The 21,081-nt window shown below is 46.1% G+C and overlaps 1 protein-coding gene across 1 annotated transcript in view; it reads right to left on the reverse strand.

Moving 5' to 3' along the window:
• Nucleotides 1-21,081, reverse strand: part of LOC137379810 (lipoxygenase homology domain-containing protein 1-like) — a 302,018-nt gene that overhangs the window by 71,340 nt on the left and 209,597 nt on the right. Inside the window, exons 20-21 of the mRNA XM_068051579.1 lie at nt 18,767-18,918; nt 1,955-2,088 (exon numbers count right to left, since the gene is read on the reverse strand). Of these exons, the coding sequence (XP_067907680.1) occupies nt 1,955-2,088; nt 18,767-18,918 (286 nt within the window). The remainder of the gene's footprint in view (nt 1-1,954; nt 2,089-18,766; nt 18,919-21,081) is intronic.

Consider the following 21,081-nt stretch of genomic DNA (forward strand, 5'->3'; position numbering starts at 1 on the left):
CTTTTGCCCCAAGAGCTATATCTAACTTCTTCTTGAAAACATACAATGTTTTGGCCTCAACTGCTTTCTGTGGTAGCGAATTCCACAGGCTCACCACTCTCTGGGTGAAGAAATTTCTTCTCATCTCAGTCCTGAAAGGTTTACCCCGTATCCTTAGACAATGACCCCTGGTTCTGGACTCCCCCCACCATCGGGAACATCCTTCCTGTATCTACCCTGTCAAGTCCTGTTAGAACTTTATAGGTTTCTATGAGATCCCCCCTCACTCTTCTGAACTCCGGCGAATATAATCCTAACCGACTCAATCTCTCCTCATATGTCAGTCCCGCCGTCCCAGGAATCAGTCTGGTAAACCTTTGCTGCACTCCCTCTATAGCAAGAACATCCTTCCTCAGATAAGGAGACCAAAGTTGCACACAATATTCCAGGTGTGGCCTCACCAAGGCCCTGTATAATTGCAGAAATATTAACTATGAGGTTATGCATTTAAATCCCCATGATGGGAAGTGTGGAATTGGATACAATAAATTTGAAGGCCAGTGTCAGAAAATAACCACTAAATCTTCTTGTAAAAACTCAACTGGTCACAAATGCATTTTAAAGAAGGGAATCTACTGCTCCTACCTGGTCTGGCTTACATATTATTCCAAGCCAACAATAGGTGGTTGAATTTTAATACCTCAGGGCAACCAGGGATGGCTAGTGGATACTACCCTGTTAATTTTACCACATTCTAAGAACAAATTAAAAGAAAACTTAGGAAAATTCTTCTTCCCCTTATCACATTCTCAATAAACATACATTTATAGATCTCTAAAAAAAATCTAGACTCCCAGATTAAGAAAAAATTAGATTTTTGCTCTGGATGAATAAATAATTCAGTTAAAAAAACATGTTGGCATAGGAATGAGAAACATGTTTGTTGTATAATCTGTAAACTGGAGAAAACTTTCTGATATAATATAAAAACTATAATTCCAATCCTTTCATTTTGGACACATCAATACGGTTATGAACCCTGGACTTTTTGATATGGTTCTGTTTTAAAAGCTGTGATCTTTAATGCAGTGTAAATTCTGCCCAGAAACAAGCCAGGGATCTTGGTTGCCGTGGAAACAAGGAACCCAGATCAAAGACCCTTTTGAAAGCAGGGTGCAAGTTTGTAACATCTAAAGGTCAATGTGTTTCGCTCTCCCAGACTCACAGATCATAAACAGGGAGCCAAGGCCCCAAAATGCAAATTCGAGTTTCAACTGTTAACACCTGGAAGGCCCAGGTGGTTTTGCTATGCTTAGACTTACAGTCTCTGAGAATGGCAAAAGGCAAATGACTATTGACTTTTTTGATCTGGATAAATTCAACAGGCTTTCCTAGGTCTGGAGGCAGGCTGAAAGGAAGAAAGGAAGACCAGCAAGCAGAGCTGTGCAGCTTAGAGAGAGAGAGAGAGAGAAACAACTGCTTTCAGATCACTGATACAGCAAAAGGCTGCTAAGACTTGAACCCGATTCGAAATTTAAAGTTTGTGGTAGAGGAAAGACCAACATGGTCATCAGAGATTGCCTTATTAACAGAAGACCAGTCAAATGTGCTCAGAAGAGGTGAATGATGAGGGCATTGGTTTTAAGAAGGACACTGGGATATCCAACCCGTTGCAGCTGGGAGGAGTTTGGGACTTTTAACTGCAAGGATTAACTGTTCGCTGAGAACACTGTAATATATAAATCTGGAATGGGGTTTTCGAAGGCGTTAATGAGTTAATAGGAAATACCTTTCTCTGTAATTTGGTGCATTAGCTACCTATTAAGTACTGTTTAGTTAATGTTGATTTTTAGTTTAGTTGTGATAGTAAAAGTCTTAAAACCTGAAATCTTGTGTAATTCTTTAATCGGTCTGGGGAGTTCACATCGCTTGTTTTAAAGTTAATGGTCTCCACTGAAATCGTAACAATACTCACGTAGTATCGTTCTTCTCATCAACAATTTCCACCCTGTCCAGGAACCAGGCTGCATTTCCTCCTGCATTATCATGTCGAATTCGTAGTTTCTTTAATACACCTAGGTCAATGGCTTTGACCAAAAATATATCTTCCTATATTGAAAAAACAAACTATAAGAATAATATTGTAAAAAGCACTAGTGTCATAGAGCGCCATGAGCGTGGAAGTTCTTAAAATTTATTTGTTCATGGGATGTGGGCGTCGCAGGCTAGGCCAGTATTTGTTGCCCGTCCCTAATTGCCCTTGGGAAGGTGGTGGTGAGCCGCCTTTTTGAACCGCTGCAGTGCATGTGGTGTAGGTACACCCACAGTGATATTAGGGAGGGAGTTCCAGGACTTTGACCCAGCTCACATACAGGGAATCTGAAAATTAGGGAGACAAGGAATGAGAGAAAAAACTCACAAATTGGAGGGTAACAGCCAAACAGCAGCAATGTATAGCTTACTGTGATAGAAACATAGAAACATAGAATATAGGAGCAGGAGTAGGCCATTCAGCCCTTCGAGCCTGTTCTGCCATTCATTATGATCATGGCTGATCATCCAACTCAGTAACCTGTTCCCACTTTCTCCCCATACCCTTTGATCCCTTTAGACCCAAGAGCTATATCTAATTCCTTCTTGAAAACATACAATGTTTTGGCCTCAACTGCTTTCTGTGGTAGCAAATTCCACAGGCTCACCACTCTCTGGGTGAAGAAATTTCTCCTCATCTCAGTCCTGAAAGGTTTACCCCGTATCCTTGGACTATGACTATGTTCTGGACTACCCCCTCAGCGGGAACATCCTTCCTGCACCTACCCTGTCAAGTCCTGTTCGAATTTTATAGGTTTCTATGAGATCCCCCCTCACTCTTCTGAACTCCAGCAAATATAATCCTAACTGACTTAATCTCTCTTCATATGTCAGTCCCGCCATACCAGGAATCAGTCTGGTAAACCTTCGCTGCACTCCCTCTATAGCAAGAACATCTTTCCTCAGATAAGGAGACCAAAGTTGCACATAATATTCCAGGTGTGGCCTCACCAAGGTCCTGTATAATTGCAGCAAGACATCCCTGCTCCTGTACTCAAATCCTCTCGCTATGAAGGCCAACATACCATTTGCCTTTTTTACCGCCTGTTGCACTTGCATGCTTACCTTCAGCGACTGGTGTACGAGAATACCCAGGTCTCGCTGCTGATTCCTCTTTCTCAGTTTATAGCCATTCAGATAATAATCTGCCTTCCTGTTTTTGCTACCAAAGTGGATAACCTCACATTTATCCACATTATACTGCATCTTCCATGCATTAGTCTACTCACTCAACTTGTCCAAATCACCCTGAAGCCTCTCTGCATTCTCCTCATCACTCACCCTCCCACCCAGTTTTGTGTCATCTGCAAGTTTGGAGATATTACATTTAGTTCCCTCATCTAAATCATTAACATATATTATGAATAGCTGGGGTCCTAGCACCGATCCCTGCGGTACCCCACTAGTCACTGCCTGCCATTCAGAAAAAGACCCATTTATCCCTACTCTTTGTTTCCTGTCTGCCAACCAATTTTCTATCCATCACAATACACTACCCCAATCCAATGCGCTTTAATTTTCCACACGAATCTCTTTTGTGGGACTTTGTCGAAAGCCTTCTGAAAGTCCAAATAAACCACATCCACTGGCTCCCCCTCATCAACTCTACTAGTTACATCCTTGAAGAATTCTAGTAGATTTGTCAAGCATGATTTCCCTTTCGTAAGTCCATGCTGACTGCCTGATTCAACCACTGTTCTCTAAGTGCTCTGCTATAAAATCTTTGATAATGGACTCTAGAATCTTCCCCACTACCGACGTCAGGCTGACTGGTCTATAATTCCCTGCTTTCTCTCTACCTCCGTTTTTAAATAGTGGGGTTACATTAGCTACCCTCCAATCTGTAGGAACTATTCCAGAGTCTATAGAATCTTGGAAGATGACCACCAATGCATCCACTATTTCTAGGGCCACTTCCTTAAGTACTCTGGGATGCATACCACCAGGCCCTGGGGATTTATCGGCCTTCAATCCCATCAATTTCCCCAACACCATTTCGCTAATAATTATGATTTCCTTCAGTTCCTCTCTCTCACTAAGCCCTGTGTTCCCCAACATTTCTGGTATGATATTTGTGTCCTCCTTTGTGAAGACAGAACCAAAGTATGCATTTAGTTGGTCAGCCATTTCTTTGTTCCCCATAATAAATTCCCCTGTTTCTGACTGTAAGGGACCTACATTTGTCTTCACCAATCTTTTTCTCTTCACATACCTATAGAAACTTTTACAGTCAGTTTTTATGTTCCCTGCAAGCTTGCTCTCGTACTCTATTTTCCCCTTCTTAATCAATCCCTTGGTCCTCCTTTGCTGAATTCTAAACTGCTCCCAATCCTCAGGTCTGTTGTTTTTTCTGGTAGATTTATATGCCTCTTCCTTGGATCTAATGCTATCTCTAATTTCCCTTGTAAGCCATGGTTTGGCTACCTTCCCCATTTTACTTTTGCGCCAGACAGGGATAAACAATTGTTGCAGTTCATCCATGCGCTCTTTGAATGTCTGCCATTGCCTATCCACCGTCATCCCTTTAAGTAACGTTTCCCAATCCGTCATAGCCAATTCGCGCCTCATACCTTCATGGTTTCCTTTACTAAGACTCAGGACCCTAGTCTCAGAATCAACTACGTCACTCTCCAGCTTGATGAAGAATTCTATCATATTATGGTTGCTCATCCCCAAGGGGTCTCGCACAACTAGATTGTCAATTATTCCTCTCTCATTACACAATACCCAGTCTAGGATGGCCTGTTCTCTAGTTGGTTCCTCAATGCATTGGTCCAGAAAACCACCCCGTATACACTCCAAGATTTCCTCCTCTACCGTATTGTGACTAATTTGATTTGTCCAATCTATATGCAGATTAAAATCACCCATAATTACAGATGTTCCTTTATCGCATGCATCTCTAATTTCCTGTTTAATGCCATTCCCAATATCACCACTACAGTTTGGGGGTCTATATACAAACCCCACTAACGTTTGTTGCCTCTTAGTGTTTCTCAGTTCTACCCATACAGATTCCACATCGTCAGAACTAATTTCTTTCCTCACTATTGCGTCAATTTCCTCTTTAACCAGCAATGCAACTCCACCACCTTTTGCTTTTTGTCTGTCCTTCCTAAATACTGAATACCCCTGGATGTTCATTTCCCATCCCTGGTCACCTTGCAGCCATGTCTCCATATTCTCGACTATATCATACCCATTTACATCTATTTGCGCGATTAATTCATCCAACCTATTGCGAATGCTCCGTGCGTTAAGGCACAAAGCCTTAAGGCTTGTCTTTTTAACATTACCTGTCCCCTTCCCACTATTTCTCACTGTGGCCCTGTTTGACTCTGGCCCTTGATTTCGCTGCCTATCACTTTTCATATTCCCTTTACTATCTTTTGTTCTTGTCTTTGATCCCCCCTCCTCTGACTCCTTGCAAAGGTTCCCATCCCCTGCCATTTTAGTTTAAACCCTCCCAACCACTCTAGCAAATACTCCCCCGAGGACATCAGTCCCGTCCAGTTTGTACTGATCCCACCTCCCCCAGAACCGGTCCCAATTTCCCAGGAATCTAAAACCCTCCCCCTCACACCATCTCTTCATCCATGTATTCATCCGATATATCCTGCTACTTCGACTCTGACTAGCACGTGGCTCTGGTGGTAATCCTGAGATCACTACCTTTGAGGTCCTGCTTTTCAATGTACTTCCTAGCTCCCTATATTCTGCTTTAAGGACCTCATCCTTTTTTTTACCTATGTCGTTTGTACCAATGTGTACCACGACCACTGGCTGTTCACCCTCCCCCTTCAGAATGTCCTGTAACCGCTCTGAGACATCCTTGACCCTAGCACCAGGGAGGCAACATACCATCCTGGAGTGGTATGATGGTTTTGAAAAAAGTCATTCTCCGCACATGGGTGTCACTGGCAAGGCCAGTATTTTTTTGGCCTATTCCTAGTGGCCCAGAGAGGATTTTTTTGTTCCTATTCTTCTTTGTAGCCGTTTGATATAACCAAGTAGCTCACTGGACCACTTCTGAGGGCAGTCAACCATATTGCTGTTGGATCAGAGTTATATATACACGTATTGTGTGGGTGTCAGACAGATGCATTGGAGCTGTTTCTCTTAACTTGACGTTGTGATGCCTGCATTTGGTGGTCCAGGGAGGAAGTTAAAAAATGGGACCTGAAAGGTAGTAATCTCTGGATTACTCCCAGTGCCACTTGAGTATAGGAGCAGTGAAACAAAAGAGGGGAAATGGTGCAGGAAAAAGGGCTCCAGATTCCTGGGGCAGTAGAACAAGTTCTGGGTCAGGGGAGACCTAAACAAGGTGGCCAGGTTGCACCTCAACCGAGCTGGGACTAAAGTCCTTGCAGGGAGGTTAGCTAGTGATGGGGTGGAGGGTTTAAACTAATTTGGCAAGGGGAAGGGCACCAAGATGAAGTAGTAGAGAGGAGAAATAAGGTACACAGAAGACTGGGAGAGACAAAAAGCATTAGGATAAAGAGTTGTTCAGAAATAGGAGTGATCAGACAGGGAGAAATTTCAAAGCAAACTAAGATGGGTTTGGAGTACATCTGCATAAATACACAGAGGCTTGTAAATAAGGTTGGTGAGACGCAAGCATAAGTAGCTATATGGGATAATGAATAAACGACAACACCAGAGACCAGGCCCAAACAAGGTGAGGGATGGGCACTTAATGGGCTGAATCGGTGGCGAGTTCAAAAATGGCAGCCAGGATGCCACAATCTCCCGCGCGGCAGCTTATTTAAATGGCTGGGGTGGCCCACCCCCCCACCCCCATTCTTGTGGAGGGGCGGGCTGTCCATCGCCGGCATTGGCATCAGATGCCTGTCCGTAGGCACTGGCGCACATTTTAAAGGGCAGCCAGCCTGGCCAGCATATTTAAATTTTTAAAGAAGTAACCCCCGAAAATGAAATAAATAAATTTGCAATGCCTCTTTCCCAGCCCCCAATAACAATTACAGTAACTATTTGCCCTCCCCCCCCTCAAAACACTTACCTTTTACATCTGACCTTTCCCTCCCCAAACTGCACAAAGGTTAAAGGTCAACCCTTCACACCATCCCCTACACCCATTACAATTACTTGACCCCATCCCCCCCGCCCCCCCGCACTGAAAATCTTACCTCCTCCCTCCTCCCCACCAGTGTGACAACGCGTTTCCCCAGACGGAGAATTGAAAGTGTGGGAATGCTGGCTGCTGTGCTGAAGATGGCGTCGGGCCTCAAGATTGCAGGTTAGTCTATTTAAATGTATTCATTTTATTGATTTGAATATATTAATTAAGGTCCTGTCGCCCAGCGGCGGTGGTGGGGGGGTGGGGGGGAGGGGGGGGGGAATGGGGCCCTCACGTCATCGAGGTCCGTGGCGGGCCTCATCCAGAGCCATCCTCAGGGCCCTGCCGCCACAGAACTCGACACCAGGGAGAGAACAAAATCCAGCCCAATATTTCTGTATTGATGTACAATGTATTTGGGGAAAACATGAAAGGAAAAAATGGAGGGCGGTGAGTATTGATTAAATTGTTACATCACTAGGAAGGGATGATGTACTTGAGAAAGCAAATACAGAATCTATTAATGAACAATAGAGGAACTATTAGGCCGCTGGGTGTGTACTATAGGCAAGCAAATAGTGGGGCGGAGATAGAGGAGGCAAATAACAGAAAGATTAAGAAATATAGAGTAGTGATAATGAAGGATTTCAATTATCCTAATAGAGACTGGGGTAGTAACAGTGCAAAGTGCAAAGAGAGGGAGGAATTCCTGAAATGGATACAAGAGAGCTTTCGTGATCAGCATGTTTCCAGCCCAATGAGAACGGAAGCAGCGTTAGATCTAGTTCTGAGGAACAAACTGGAGCTGGTGGAGCACTTTCCATTGGGGGAACATTACCAAACAGTGATCACAGTATCATTAGGTTTAGATTAGTTACGGAAAAGGACAAGGAAAAATCAAATGTGAAAATTCTAAACTGGCGGAGGGTTAATTTCAGTGAGTTGAAAAGGGATCTGGTCCAGGTGGATTGCCAGGTAAAACAGTAAATGAGCAATGGGAGGCCTTCAAAAAGCAACTAGTTCCTGTACAGACTAGGCACATTGCCACAAAAGGGAAGGAAAGGACTTTCAAAGCTACAGCTCCCTGGCTGCCTAAAGGTATAAGAATTTAAAATGAACAGCAAAAGGAAGTTTATGATAAATGTTGAGCTCATAATACAGTAGATAACAAAGCCGAATTCATAAAACACAGGAGAACTGAAAAAGAAATTAAGAGTGGCAAAGACAATGTATGAGATTAGATTAACAGTAACATAAAAAGGAACATAAAAGTCTTTTATGAACATATATTATCTATATAGACATCTCCTCTTGTGAAGGCAAGGGCATGGCTGAAGTAAACAATATGATTCGGCAGCACCGTTTGACAAATTTATTAGAGTTTTTTTGAGGGTGTAACTAGCATGTTATGTAAGGCAGGAACTAGTGGATGTAGTATATTTGGACTTTCTGAAGGCATTCAATAAGGTGCCGCATAAGAGGTCATTACACAAGATTAGGGCTAAGATTAGGGATAATACATAAACACGAATTGAGGATTTGATAATGAACAGAAAAGAGAGAAGGAATAAATGGGCCATTTTCGGGATGGCAGAGAGTGAAGTGCCACAAGGTTCAATGCTTGGGCCTCAGCTATTCACAAAACTATGTCAATGACATAGATGAGGGGGTCAAGTGTAATAAATCCAAGTTTGCTCTAGATACAGAGCTAGGTGGGAAAATAAACTGTGAGGACAACATAAAGCGGCAGCAAAGGGATATAGACGAGTTAAGTAATTGGGAAAAAAGGTGGCATGTGGAGAATCATGAAATTATCCACTTTGATAAGACTTTGATAGCTTTTTGAGCAGCGGTAGCAGTGAGAGTGCGCGCCAGGGGGCAGCTGGGAAGGTAAGTTTCACTATAAAGTACTTACCTAGCAATTCGGCAGCTTCTTTTTGAACAGCGGTAGCAGTGAGAGTGTGAGCCGGGGGCAGCTGGGAAGGTAAGTTTCAGTATAAAGTACTTACCTAGCGATTCGGCAGCTTCGGCAGGGTGGGGGGAAAAAAAACTGAAAAAGTGATGTCACAGGAAAGCTGAGACCTGATTGGCTGGTAGGGAATCTATACCGAATTTGAAAATAAAACTGATAAAAATTGATTAAAACACTAATTAACTAATTAATAAGTAGAATAACTAAACCAGAGGGAGGAGATTACTGTATTTAGACAGCATTTAATATTTATTGCAGAAGTCTAGCACTAGGGACTACATAGTGAGGTGTATCATAATTTAGTAAGGATTTAATAAGTCTTTATTTATTTTATATCAATTAACTAATTAGTGATAGAAATGTCAGTTAGAGGGGTGAAGTGCTTCACCTGTGAGATGTGGGAAGTCCGTGACGCTTCCAGCGTTCCGGGCGACTACATCTGCAGGAAGTGTACCCAGTTGCAGCTCCTCACAGACCGCATGGATCGGTTGGAGCGGCAACTGGATGCACTTAGGAGCATGCAAGTGGCATAAAGCGTCATAGACGGGAGTTTTAGAGAAGTGGTTACACCCAAAGGTGCAGGCAGATAGATGGGTGACCGCTAGAAGGGGCAGGCAGTCAGTGCAGGAATCCCCTGTGGCTATCCCCCTCTCTAACATCTGGTCGGGGGGTAATGACTGCCGTTCCTCCGGCCTGGGTATTCTGCTGCGGGGAGGTAACTTTACCATCTCCGAAGTTAAGGAGGTGGTGGGCGGCCGCCTCCTCGTAGCAGACGTGATGTACAACAACGCTCCGCTCCGGTTGATCAACGTGTACGCCCCGGTACAACGCAGCGAGCGGCTGACCGTCTTCCAGCAGCTCCCACTGCTGCTGGCGACGTCCAGGCCGGTCATCCTAGGCGGTGACTTCAACTGCATCATCGATGCGGCTGGACGATCCGGCAGTGACGACAGCAAACTGGACGCTACGTCCAGATTCCTCATAGAAACAGTTAAGGATGCCAAACTGCACGACGTCTTCAGCAAACCTGCAGACGGAGCGCAGCGCAGATACACATGGTCAAGATCGGACGGGTCTGCCCGTTCCAGGATTGACTTCCTGTTTGTGTCCCGTGCTGTCACGGTCGGATCCACCGACGTCAAGCCGGTGTTCTTCTCCGACCACTGCCTCTTACTGGCCGACTGTCACTTACAGGACGACCAGCGGGTTGGCAGAGGGACGTGGAAGCTCAATGCGACACTGCTGACCCCAGAGAACGTTGAGGAACTCAAAAGGGATTACAAAGGTTGGAGGACCGTGAAACCCCTCTTTGAGTCTCCAGTTCACTGGTGGGAAGCGATAAAGGAGAACATCAAGAGGTTCTTCATCCACAAAGGTGTTCAGAAGGCGAGAGAGAGACAGAGGGAACTGTCCCGACTCCAGAAAATTATGCAAAATCTACTCCGGTTGCAGTCAATGGGGGTCGAGGTCAAGGAGGACCTCCAAGAGGTGAAGAGCCAGCAGGCCTCGCTCTTTGCCAAGGAGGCCTCCAAGATCATCTTCCGGTCCAGAGTCCGCTCCATCGAGCAGGATGAGACGTGCTCGCGTTACTTCTTCCAAAAGGTACACAGAGAGAGCTCTGTTATCAGCAGCCTGAAGGAAGAAGATGGCTCGGTAACGTCTTCGCAGTCCGACATACTAAGGATCAGCAAATCCTTTTATGCTGGGCTGTATGACGCGAAGCCCACAGACAGCAGAGCCTCCCAGTCCTTCCTGTCATCTATCACAGAGGTCCTAGATGACAGCAGGAGGGAGAGACTGGACAAGCCGCTAACTCTGGACGAGCTGACAAAGGCCGTCGAGTCTTTCGAGGCGAGTAAAACTCCCGGGAGCGACGGCTTACCGGTCGAGTTGTACTCGGCCCTGTGGGACTGGGTCGGCCCGGACCTGCTGGAAGTATACGAGAGTATGCTCCTGGCCGGTAGCATGTCAGAATCCATGAGAAAAGGCATCATCACCCTCATTTACAAGCAGAAGGGGGAGAGGGTAGAAATCAGAAATTGGCGGCCCATCTCACTGCTTAATGTTGATTACAAGATTCTGTCCAAAGTCATAGCCAGTCGAGTCAAGTCTGCTCTGGAGCTGGTGATTCACCCCGATCAGACCTGTACTGTACCCGGCAGGAAGATCTCTGATAGCCTCGCGCTACTCAGGGATACGATCGCCTACGTACGGGACAGGAGGGTGGACACCTGCCTCATCAGCCTGGACCAGGAGAAGGCTTTTGACAGGATATCGCACACCTACATGATGGACGTGCTTTCCAAAATGGGGTTTGGGGAGGGAATCTGCAATTGGATCCAACTGCTCTACACAAACATCAGTAGCGCAGTCTCAATCAACGGGTGGGAATCTGAAAGTTTCCCGATCAAATCTGGAGTCAGACAGGGCTGTCCTCTTTCCCCGGTCTTGTTTGTTTGCTGTATTGAACCCTTTGCTGAGTCTATTAGGAAGGATGCGAGCATAAGAGGGGTGACAATCCCAGGCAGCGGAGGCACTCAGGTCAAAACCTCCCTGTACATGGATGACGTCGCCGTCTTCTGCTCGGATCCGCTGTCCGTGCGCAGACTGATGAGCATCTGCGACCAGTTCGAACTGGCCTCGGGAGCCAAAGTTAACCACGGCAAGAGCGAGGCCATGTTCTTTGGGAACTGGGCTGACCGATCCTTTGTCCCCTTCACCGTCAGGTCAGATTACCTGAAGGTGCTGGGGATATGGTTCGGAAGTGCCGGGGCGTGCACCAAAACATGGGAGGAGCGAGTAGCCAAGGTACGACAAAAGTTGGGCATGTGGGGGCAGCGATCTCTCTCCATTGTGGGTAAGAACCTGGTCATCAGGTGCGAGGCGCTCACGTTGTTGCTCTACGTGGCGCAGGTCTGGCCCATACCCCACTCCTGCGCCGTGGCAGTCACCCGAGCCATTTTCCGCTTCGTCTGGGGATCTAAAATGGACCGGGTCCGGAGGGACACGATGTTCAAATCTCTGGACATGGGCGGGAAAAATGTACCCAACGTGGCCCTCATCCTGATGACCACCTTCGTGTGCGGCTGCATCAAGCTATGTGTAGATCCCCAGTACGCAAACTCCAAGTGTCACTACGTGCTGAGGTTCTATCTGTCCCCGGTGTTGCGAAGGATGGGCCTGGTCACATTGCCGCGGAACGCTCCGTGCAGTTGGGACGCGCCGTACCACCTATCCTTCGTGGAGCAGTTTCTGCGGAAAAACACCTTTGACTACCGGTCCATCAGGCAGTGGTCTGCACGGAATGTCCTCAAGGCCCTACGGGAAAAGGAAATGGTGGATCCTGTCGGATGGTTCCCCGAGCAGACCGTCAAAGTCATTTGGCGGAATGCCTCATCACCAGAACTTTCAAACAAGCACCAAGACGTAGCTTGGCTGGTGGTGAGAAGGGCCCTCCCCGTCAGATCCTTCATGCACACCCGAAGTCTCGCCCCCTCCGCACAGTGCCCCCGCGTTGGCTGTGGTGGGGAAGAGACGGTCGCCCACCTCCTCCTGGAATGTGCCTTTGCAAAGCAGGTGTGGAAAGAGATGCAGTGGTTTTTGTCAAGGTTCATCCCAAGCAGCTCTGTAACACAGGAGTCTGTGCTCTACGGGCTGTTCCCAGGGACGCACACCGAGACAAACATCAACTGCTGCTGGAGGACTATCAATTCGGTGAAAGACGCCCTTTGGTCTGCCCGAAACTTGCTGGTCTTCCAGCGCAAAGAGTTGTCCACCACCGAATGTTGCAGACTGGCACATTCCAAGGTCCAGGACTACGTGCTGAGGGACGCACTAAAGCTTGGGGCAGCCGCAGCAAAGGCTCAATGGGGAAAGACCACAGTGTAAGGTTCCCCCACCAAGCTGGACTGAGGGGCTGGAACCATGGGAAGCCCCTCGAACTGTATCGTTAATATTCTCAATTGCTGTAAATGTAAAACTGTAATTGACATGACAATTGTGAAACGGAAGGGTTGGGAAGAAACTCATGACATTATTGAAAGAAACTGATCTCTTTTGCAATGTTTGTATTTTTTCGTGCTGTTTGGAAACTGTTTGGCAATATAATTTTTACAGATTTTTATGAATAAAGTATATTTTGGGAAAAAAAAAGTATACTGTTTTGGATACTGTTGGGGGGGATGGCCTATCAGGGGAAAACAGCAGCAGCCAGAGCAGTGGCACCATGGTTGGCACTGTTGTTCAGCAGGGAGGGACAAAGCGCAGAAGAGCAATAGTTATAGGGGACTCTATAGTCAGGGGCACAGATAGGCGCTTCTGTGGACGTGAAAGAGACTCCAAGAAGGTATGTTGCCTCCCTGGTGCCAGGGTCAAGGATGTCTCTGAACGGACAGAGGGCATTCTGAAGGTGGAGGGTGAACAGCCAGAGGTTGTGGTACACCGGTACCAATGACATAGGCAGGAAGAGTGAAGAGGTCCTGCAGGGGGAGTTTAGGGAGTTAGGTAGTAAGTTAAAAAACAGGACCTCTAGGGTTGTAATCTCGGGATTACTCCCTGTGCCACGTGCCAGTGAGGCTAGAAATAGGAAGATAATGCAGCTAAACACGTGGCTGAACAGCTGGTGTAGAAGGGAGGGTTTCAGATATCTGGACCATTGGGCTCTCTTCAGGGACAGATGGGACCTATACAAGAAGGATGGGTTGCATCTAAACTGGAAGGGCACTAATATCCTGGCTGCAAGATTTGCTAGCGTCACTCGGGAGGGTTTAAACTAGTGTGGCGGGGGGTGGGAACCAGAGCAGAAGGACAGCTAGTGAAGTAAATGAGGAGGACATAGTAAATAAGGCCAGTAGGACTAAGAGGAAGAGCAGGCAGGGAGATGTTGCTGAGCACAGCGGGACTGGTGGACTGAAGTGCATTTGTTTCAATGCGAGAAGTATAACAGGTAAGGCAGATGAACTTAGAGCTTGGATTAGTACTTGGAAATATGATGTTGTTGCTATTACAGAGACTTGGTTGAGGGAAGGGCAGGATTGGCAGCTAAATGTTCCAGGCTTTAGAAGCTTCAGGCGGGATAGAGGGGGATGTAAAAGAGGTGGGGGAGTTGCATTACTTGTTAAGGAGAATATCACAGCTGTACTGTGGGAGGACACCTCAGAGGGGTCATGCAGCGAGGCAATATGGGTGGAGCTCAGGAATAGGAAGGGTGCAGTCACGATGTTGGGGGTTTACTACAGGCCTCCCAACAGCCAGCGGGAGGTAGAGGAGCAGATATGTAGACAGATTTTGGAAAGATGTAAAGGTAACAGGGTTGTAGTGGTGGGTGATTTTAACTTCCCCAATATTGACTGGGATTCACTTAGTGCTAGGGGCTTGGATGGGGCAGAATTTGTGAGGAGCGTCCAGGAGGGCTTCTTGAAACAGTATGTAGATATTCCAACTAGGGATGGGGCCATTCTGGACCTGGTATTGGGGAATGAGCCTGGCCAGGTGGTCGAAGTTTCAGTGGGGGAGCATTTCGGGAGCAGTGACCATAATTCCATAAGTTTTAAGGTACTTGTGGATAAGGATAAGAGTAGTCCTCGGGTGAAGGTGCTAAATTGGGGGAAGGCTAATTATAACAATATTAGGCAGGAACTGAAGAATTTAGATTGGGGGCGGCTGTTTGAGGGTAAATCAACATCTGACATGTGGGAGTCTTTCAAACGTCAGCTGATTAGAATCCAGGACCAGCATGTTCCTGTGAGGAAGAAAGACAAGTTTGGAAAGTTTTGGGAAGCTTGGATAACACGGGATATTGTGAGCCGAGTCAAAAAGAAAAAGGAAGCATTTGTAAGGGCTGGAAGGCGATGAACAGATGAAGCACTTGAGGAATATAAAGACAGTAGGAAGGAACTTAAGCAAGGAGTTAGGAGGGCTAAAAGGGGTCATGAAAAGTCATTAGCAAACAGGATTAAGGAAAATCCCAAGGCTTTTTATACATATATAAAGAGCAAGAGGGTAACCAGGGAAAGGGTTGGCCCACTCAAGGACAGAGATGGGAATCTATGCGTGGAGCCAGAGGAAATGGGCGAGGTGCTAAATGAGTATTTTGCATCAGTATTCGCCAAGGAGAAGGACTTGGTGGATGATGAGCCTAGGGAAGGGAGTGCAGATAGTCTCAGTCATCTCATTATCAAAAATGAGGAGGTGTTGGGTGTCTTGCAAAGCATTAAGGTAGATAAGTCACCAGGGCCTGATGGGATCTACCCGAGAAAACTGAGGGAGGCAAGGGAAGAAATTGCTGGGGCCTTGACAGAAATCTTTGCATCCTCATTGGCTACAGGTGAGGTCCCAGAGGACTGGAGAATAACCAATGTTGTTCCTTTGTTTAAGAAGGGTGGCAAGGATAATCCAGGAAATTATAGGCCGGTGAGCCTTACGTCAGTGGTAGGGAAACTATTGGAAAGGATTCTTCGGGACAGGATTTACTCCCATTTGGTAACAAACAAACTTATTAGCGAGAGACAGCATGGTTTTGTGAAGGGGAGGTCCTGTCTCACTAATTTGATTGAGTTTTTTGAGGAAGTGACGAAGATGATTGATGAGGGAAGGGCGGTGGATGTTGTCTATATGGACTTCAGTAAAGCCTTTGACAAGGTCCCGCATGGCAGACTGGTGCAAAAGGTGAAGTCACACGGGATCAGAGGTGAGCTGGCAAGATGGATACAGAACTGGCTCGGTCACAGAAGACAGAGGGTAACAGTGGATGGATGTTTTTCTGAATAGAGGGATGTGACTAGTGGTGTTCCGCAGGGATCAGTGCTGGGACCTTTGCTGTTTGTAGTATATATAAATGATTTGGAGGAAAATGTAGCTGGTCTGATTAATAAGTTTGCGGACGACACAAAGGTTGGTGGAGTTGCGGATAGTGATGAGGATTGTCAGAGGATACAGCAGGATATAGATCGGTTGGAGACTTGGGCGGAGAAATGGCAGATGGAGTTTAATTCGGACAGATGTGAGGTAATGCATTTTGGAAGGTCTAATGCAGGTGGGTGGTATACAGTAAATGGCAGAACCCTTGGCAGTATTGACAGGCAGAGAGATTTGGGCGTACAGGTCCACAGGTCACTGAAAGTGGCAACGCAGGTGGATAAGGTAGTCAAGAAGGCATACAGCATGCTTGCCTTCATCGGTCGGAGCATAGAGTATAAAAATTGGCAAGTCATGCTGCAGCTGTACAGAACTTTAGTTAGGCCACACTTAGAATATTGCGTGCAATTCTGGTCGCCACACTACCAGAACGACGTGGAGGCTTTGGAGAGGGTACAGAGGAGGTTTACCAGGATGTTGCCTGGTCTGGAGGACGTTAGCTATGAGGAGAGGTTGGAAAAACTCCGATTGTTTTCACTGGAACGACGGAGGTGGAGGGGCGACATGATAGAGGTTTACAAAGTTATGAGTGGCATGGACAGAGTGGATAGTCAGAAGCTTTTTCCCAGGGTGGAAGAGTCAGTTACTAGGGGACATAGGTTTAAGGTGCGAGGGGCAAAGTTTAGAGGGGATGTGCGAGGCAAGTTTTTTACACAGAGGGTGGTGAGTACCTGGAACTTGCTGCCAGGGGAGGTGGTGGAAGCAGATACGATAGCGACGTTTAAGAGACATCTTGACAAATATATGAATAGGAAGGGAATAAAGGGATACGGTCCCCAGAAGTGCAGAAGGTGTTAGTTTCGGCAGGCATCAAGATCGGCGGAGGCTTGGAGGGCCAAATAGCCTGTTCCTGTGCTGTACTGTTCTTTGTTCTTTGTTCTTTGATAAGAAGAATGAAAAAGCACAATAGTTTTTAAAAGACAGGAGACTAGTAAATGATGGTATAGATAGGGTTTGGGTGCCCTTGTGCACAAATCACAGAACGTTAACATGCAGGTATCGCAAACAATTAGGAAGACAAATGAGATGTTAGCATTTATTGCAAGGGGGTTCGAGTATGTGTAAAGAAGACTTGCTGCAATTGTATGGGACTTAGACCACACCTGGAGTACCTGGCAGCCCAGTCCCAGATGAATACATGGAGCAGGCATTTCAGTTCAATTGTACTGATCCACTGAAGATACATAAACCTCAAGAGAGAAAAGACTCCTACATCAAAACAAGCTAAAGCGTGCACTGGGCCCCAACGAACAGCAAGACTTACTGGCAACCAAAGACTCAACATCAAACTCAAAGGACTGTAACTACCAGATATTGCCTCAAACTTTTCCCCTTTATTCTTTCTACCTTTTCTGTCTCTAGGATGAGGGGACATACTACAAGATTAAATCTAAGAGGTTTAGAACATCAAGACATCAGGGTCATCAAGCACAAAGTCGGGGGCCTGGGGATCAGCATCAAGGGAGGCAGGGAAATCAAGATGCCAATCCTGATCTCAAAGATCTTCAAAGGTCTGGCAGCCGACAAGACCGAGGCTCTATATGTGGGCGATGCCATCGTAACACCCTAGATACCCCTTCCCAGCTCCCCCTCACGCCCCCTTCCCCTGGACCCCCTCCTCCTCACACCCCCTTCCCCTGCACCCCCTCCTCTACCCCCCTGCAGCCCCCCTCACACCCCCTTCCCTCCACCTCCTCCCCCTGCACCCCTCCTCCTCGCACCCCCTGCCCCACCTTCCCCCCTTCCCCCCTGCACTCCCTCTCCGGCATCCACCTATCCCTGAGCAGGGGCCCTAACAACCCCACTGCCTTGTGGGCATCACGGGAGAGACCAAGGCTAAGGGAGTAAACCCTAACAGAGAATCCGGAGCGGAACCCCAAAGGCGGTCATGTGTCACCTTTGGCATGTTTCCGGCAGTTCCTGCAGCCATACCGGTGCCAAACATCATGCTCTGCACTCCTTTGGGCCTCACCAGGAAGACCGAGAGGGCAATTTTGACGCTTGGGCAACTCACAACCTCCATACATCCGCCCAGGCATGCGCCATGGAGAGGTCACTCCATAGTCGCCTCACAGCGACCAAAACAACACGGAAGGCAGCAGTTACTAGTTATAAGCCCACTCAATTGGCGTAGAGATTGGGCGCCACGGATTGCCTTTGTTGGTGGGAGAGGTCAATTTTGTTTTATAACACTTCTGTGAAGCACCTTGGGATGTCTTATGACATTAAAGGTGCTACATAAATACAAGGTGTTCTTATTGTCGGTGCCCCAAATTCCGAGACCCTGCCAACACCTGAAGTGAAATGAAGCAGGAGGGATGGGAATCGATTGTGGGTGCAAACCCTCATTCAGGAAATAAAACAACCTATATGAAGAGTGTTAACAACACTGAACCTGATTCTTGCAGACGCAGGCGCAGAGTAGCCTGCCTGAGTACCCAGTCATCATGTGTGGCATTAGATAGTGTATGCCAGTAGCATACATTGTATGAGTCCTCACACAATGTCCAACCACATACACTACTGCAAGGATTGTTGGAAGGAAGTCTGAGGCCAGTTGACTGTCTTGGCTAAATCATTTAATTTGAAACAGACTTGAGATTGAACCTGGGACCTTCTTGGTCTAAAGTCTCTGTGTCATTCCACACCATGCATTTACACACTGAACAATCACTGGAGATGATAAACCTTCACCCTTTTGAACCCACACCAGTCCAACAACTGCATTGTACCTGTCCTCTTTCAAACTTGTTGAGATGGTTTGACATCTTGAGGTAACGCTCTCCTGTATCTGTTGTCTCACCATAAATGTTAATAAAGACGTTGGCATCTGTTCCTGCACCCATTACATTTCCAGTAATCACATGGATCGTGTATGAGTTCTCTGTAAATAGAACAGTCATGAAGCAAACTCTGTTAATATCTTTGGTTGCTACAGCTTTGCACAGATGTTGTGACAATACAATTCTAATAAATGAATCGTTCAAGAAATGTTGGTTCTTTGGAGGGGCCAATTTTAACCTAACCTGTCTGCCAGCAAACTGTTGAGATTAGGTACAATGCTGGGTTGCCATCTGCACGATTTTACTCTCTATTGAAGTCGATGAACAGTAGTATCAGGTGGGCTGTCAAATCAACGTTCCACCCAATCCCCTTTGTTTCCCAACAGGTAGGTTAGATTTAAATTAATGCCAGAGTTATCAATTATGGATTAATCTTCAGGCCATTGTTGACAATACAACACAAAATTACAGGAGCTCTGATAACAGGATCAGATTCTCTTCAATTGGGTAGATTATGTAAGATGGAGAATAAAGGGAGAATTAGGCAGCTTGCATATAAAATATGTAGGGAAAGAATGAGGTGTACTGTTATGAAGTGTGGAGATGAAAATCCTCAGCATTTCTATTACAATCTTGCTGTGCTGCAAGGGCACGACCCAATGTATCAAGATCTCAACCTTATGTGGGCCTTGAAAGGAGCAGAGACTTCACCCATTCGTTACGTGGAGAGAATCTTAGGAGTGAGTGAGGTGCCCAACATAGGAAATTCTTGTAAGCCCACTCTGCAGAGCCAGCAGCATCAGGTGGACCAGCCTGTCAAAGGGTCTTGCAATAGAACAGATTTCTACCATTGAAAATACCCAGTGCAAGTACAGAACATGTTAGATGCAATGTAAAACTTCCTCTAGTCTATTCCAATGATCTGTTTTAACGTCAATTTATTTTCCCTGTTGCTTGTCCACAAGAACATAAAAACACAAGAAACAGGAGCATCAAGCCTGCTCCGCCATTCAATGCGACCATGGCTGATCTTGGGCTTCAATTCCACTTTCCTCCCTGCTCCCCATATCCCTTGATTCCCTGCGAGACCAAAAATCTATCTATCCCAGCCTTAAATGTATTCAATCATGGAGCATCCACAACCCTCTGGGGTAGAGAATTCCAAAGATTCACAACCCTTTGAGTGAAGTAATTTCTGTTCATCTCAGTCCTGAATGATTGACCCCTTATCCTGAGACTGTGTCCCCGTGTTCTAGATTCCCCGACCAGTGGGAACAATCTGTCAGCTTCTACCCGATCAATTTCAGAATGTTGTATGTCTCAATTAGATCACCTCTCATTCTTCTAAACTCCAGAGAATATAGGCCCAATTTACTCAGCCTCTCATCATAGGACAATCCCATCATCCCAGGGACCAATTTAGTAAATCTTCGCTGCACCGCCTCCAGTGCAAGTCTATCCTTTCTTAAATGTGGAGACCAAAATTGCACACTGTATTCCAGGTGCAGTCTCACTAAAGCCCTGTACAATTTTAGTAAGACTTGTTTATTCCTGTACTCCAATCCCCTTGCAATAAAGACCAACATACATTTGCCTTCCTAATAGCCTGCTGTACCTGCATGTTAACTTTGTGCATTCCTTGTACGAGTACCCCCAAGTTTCTCTGAACATCAACACTTACCAGTTTCACACCTTTTAAAAAATATTCTGCTTTTCTATTTTTATGACCAAAGTGAACAACTTCACACTTCCCTACATTATATCCCATTTGCCATTTTGTTGCCCACTCATTTAACCTCTCTATATCTCTTTGCAGTCTCTCTATGTCCTCCCCGCAGCTTACCTTTCCACCAAGCTTTGTATCATCAGCAATCTTAGATACATTACTCTCTGTCTCTTCATCCAAGTTATTAATATAGAGTGTAAATAGCTGAAGCCCCAGCACTGATCCGTGCAGCACCTCACTATTTACTGCCTGCCTACTTGAAAATGCTCCATTTATGTCCACTCTCTGCTTCCTGTCTGTTAACCAATCCTCTATCCATGCTAACATATTACCCCCAACACCATGAGCCCTTATCTTGCCTATTAATCTTTTATGTGGCACCTTATCGAATGTCTTTTGAAAATCCAGGTATACTACATCCACTGGTTCCCCTTTATCTACCCTACTAGTTACATCTTCAAAAAACTCAATAAATTTGTCAAACAGGATCTCCCTTTAGTAAAACCATGCTGACTTTTCTAATCATACTGTGCTTTTC

Source organism: Heterodontus francisci, chromosome 1 (assembly GCF_036365525.1).
Source record: "Heterodontus francisci isolate sHetFra1 chromosome 1, sHetFra1.hap1, whole genome shotgun sequence".
NCBI lineage: Eukaryota > Metazoa > Chordata > Chondrichthyes > Heterodontiformes > Heterodontidae > Heterodontus > Heterodontus francisci.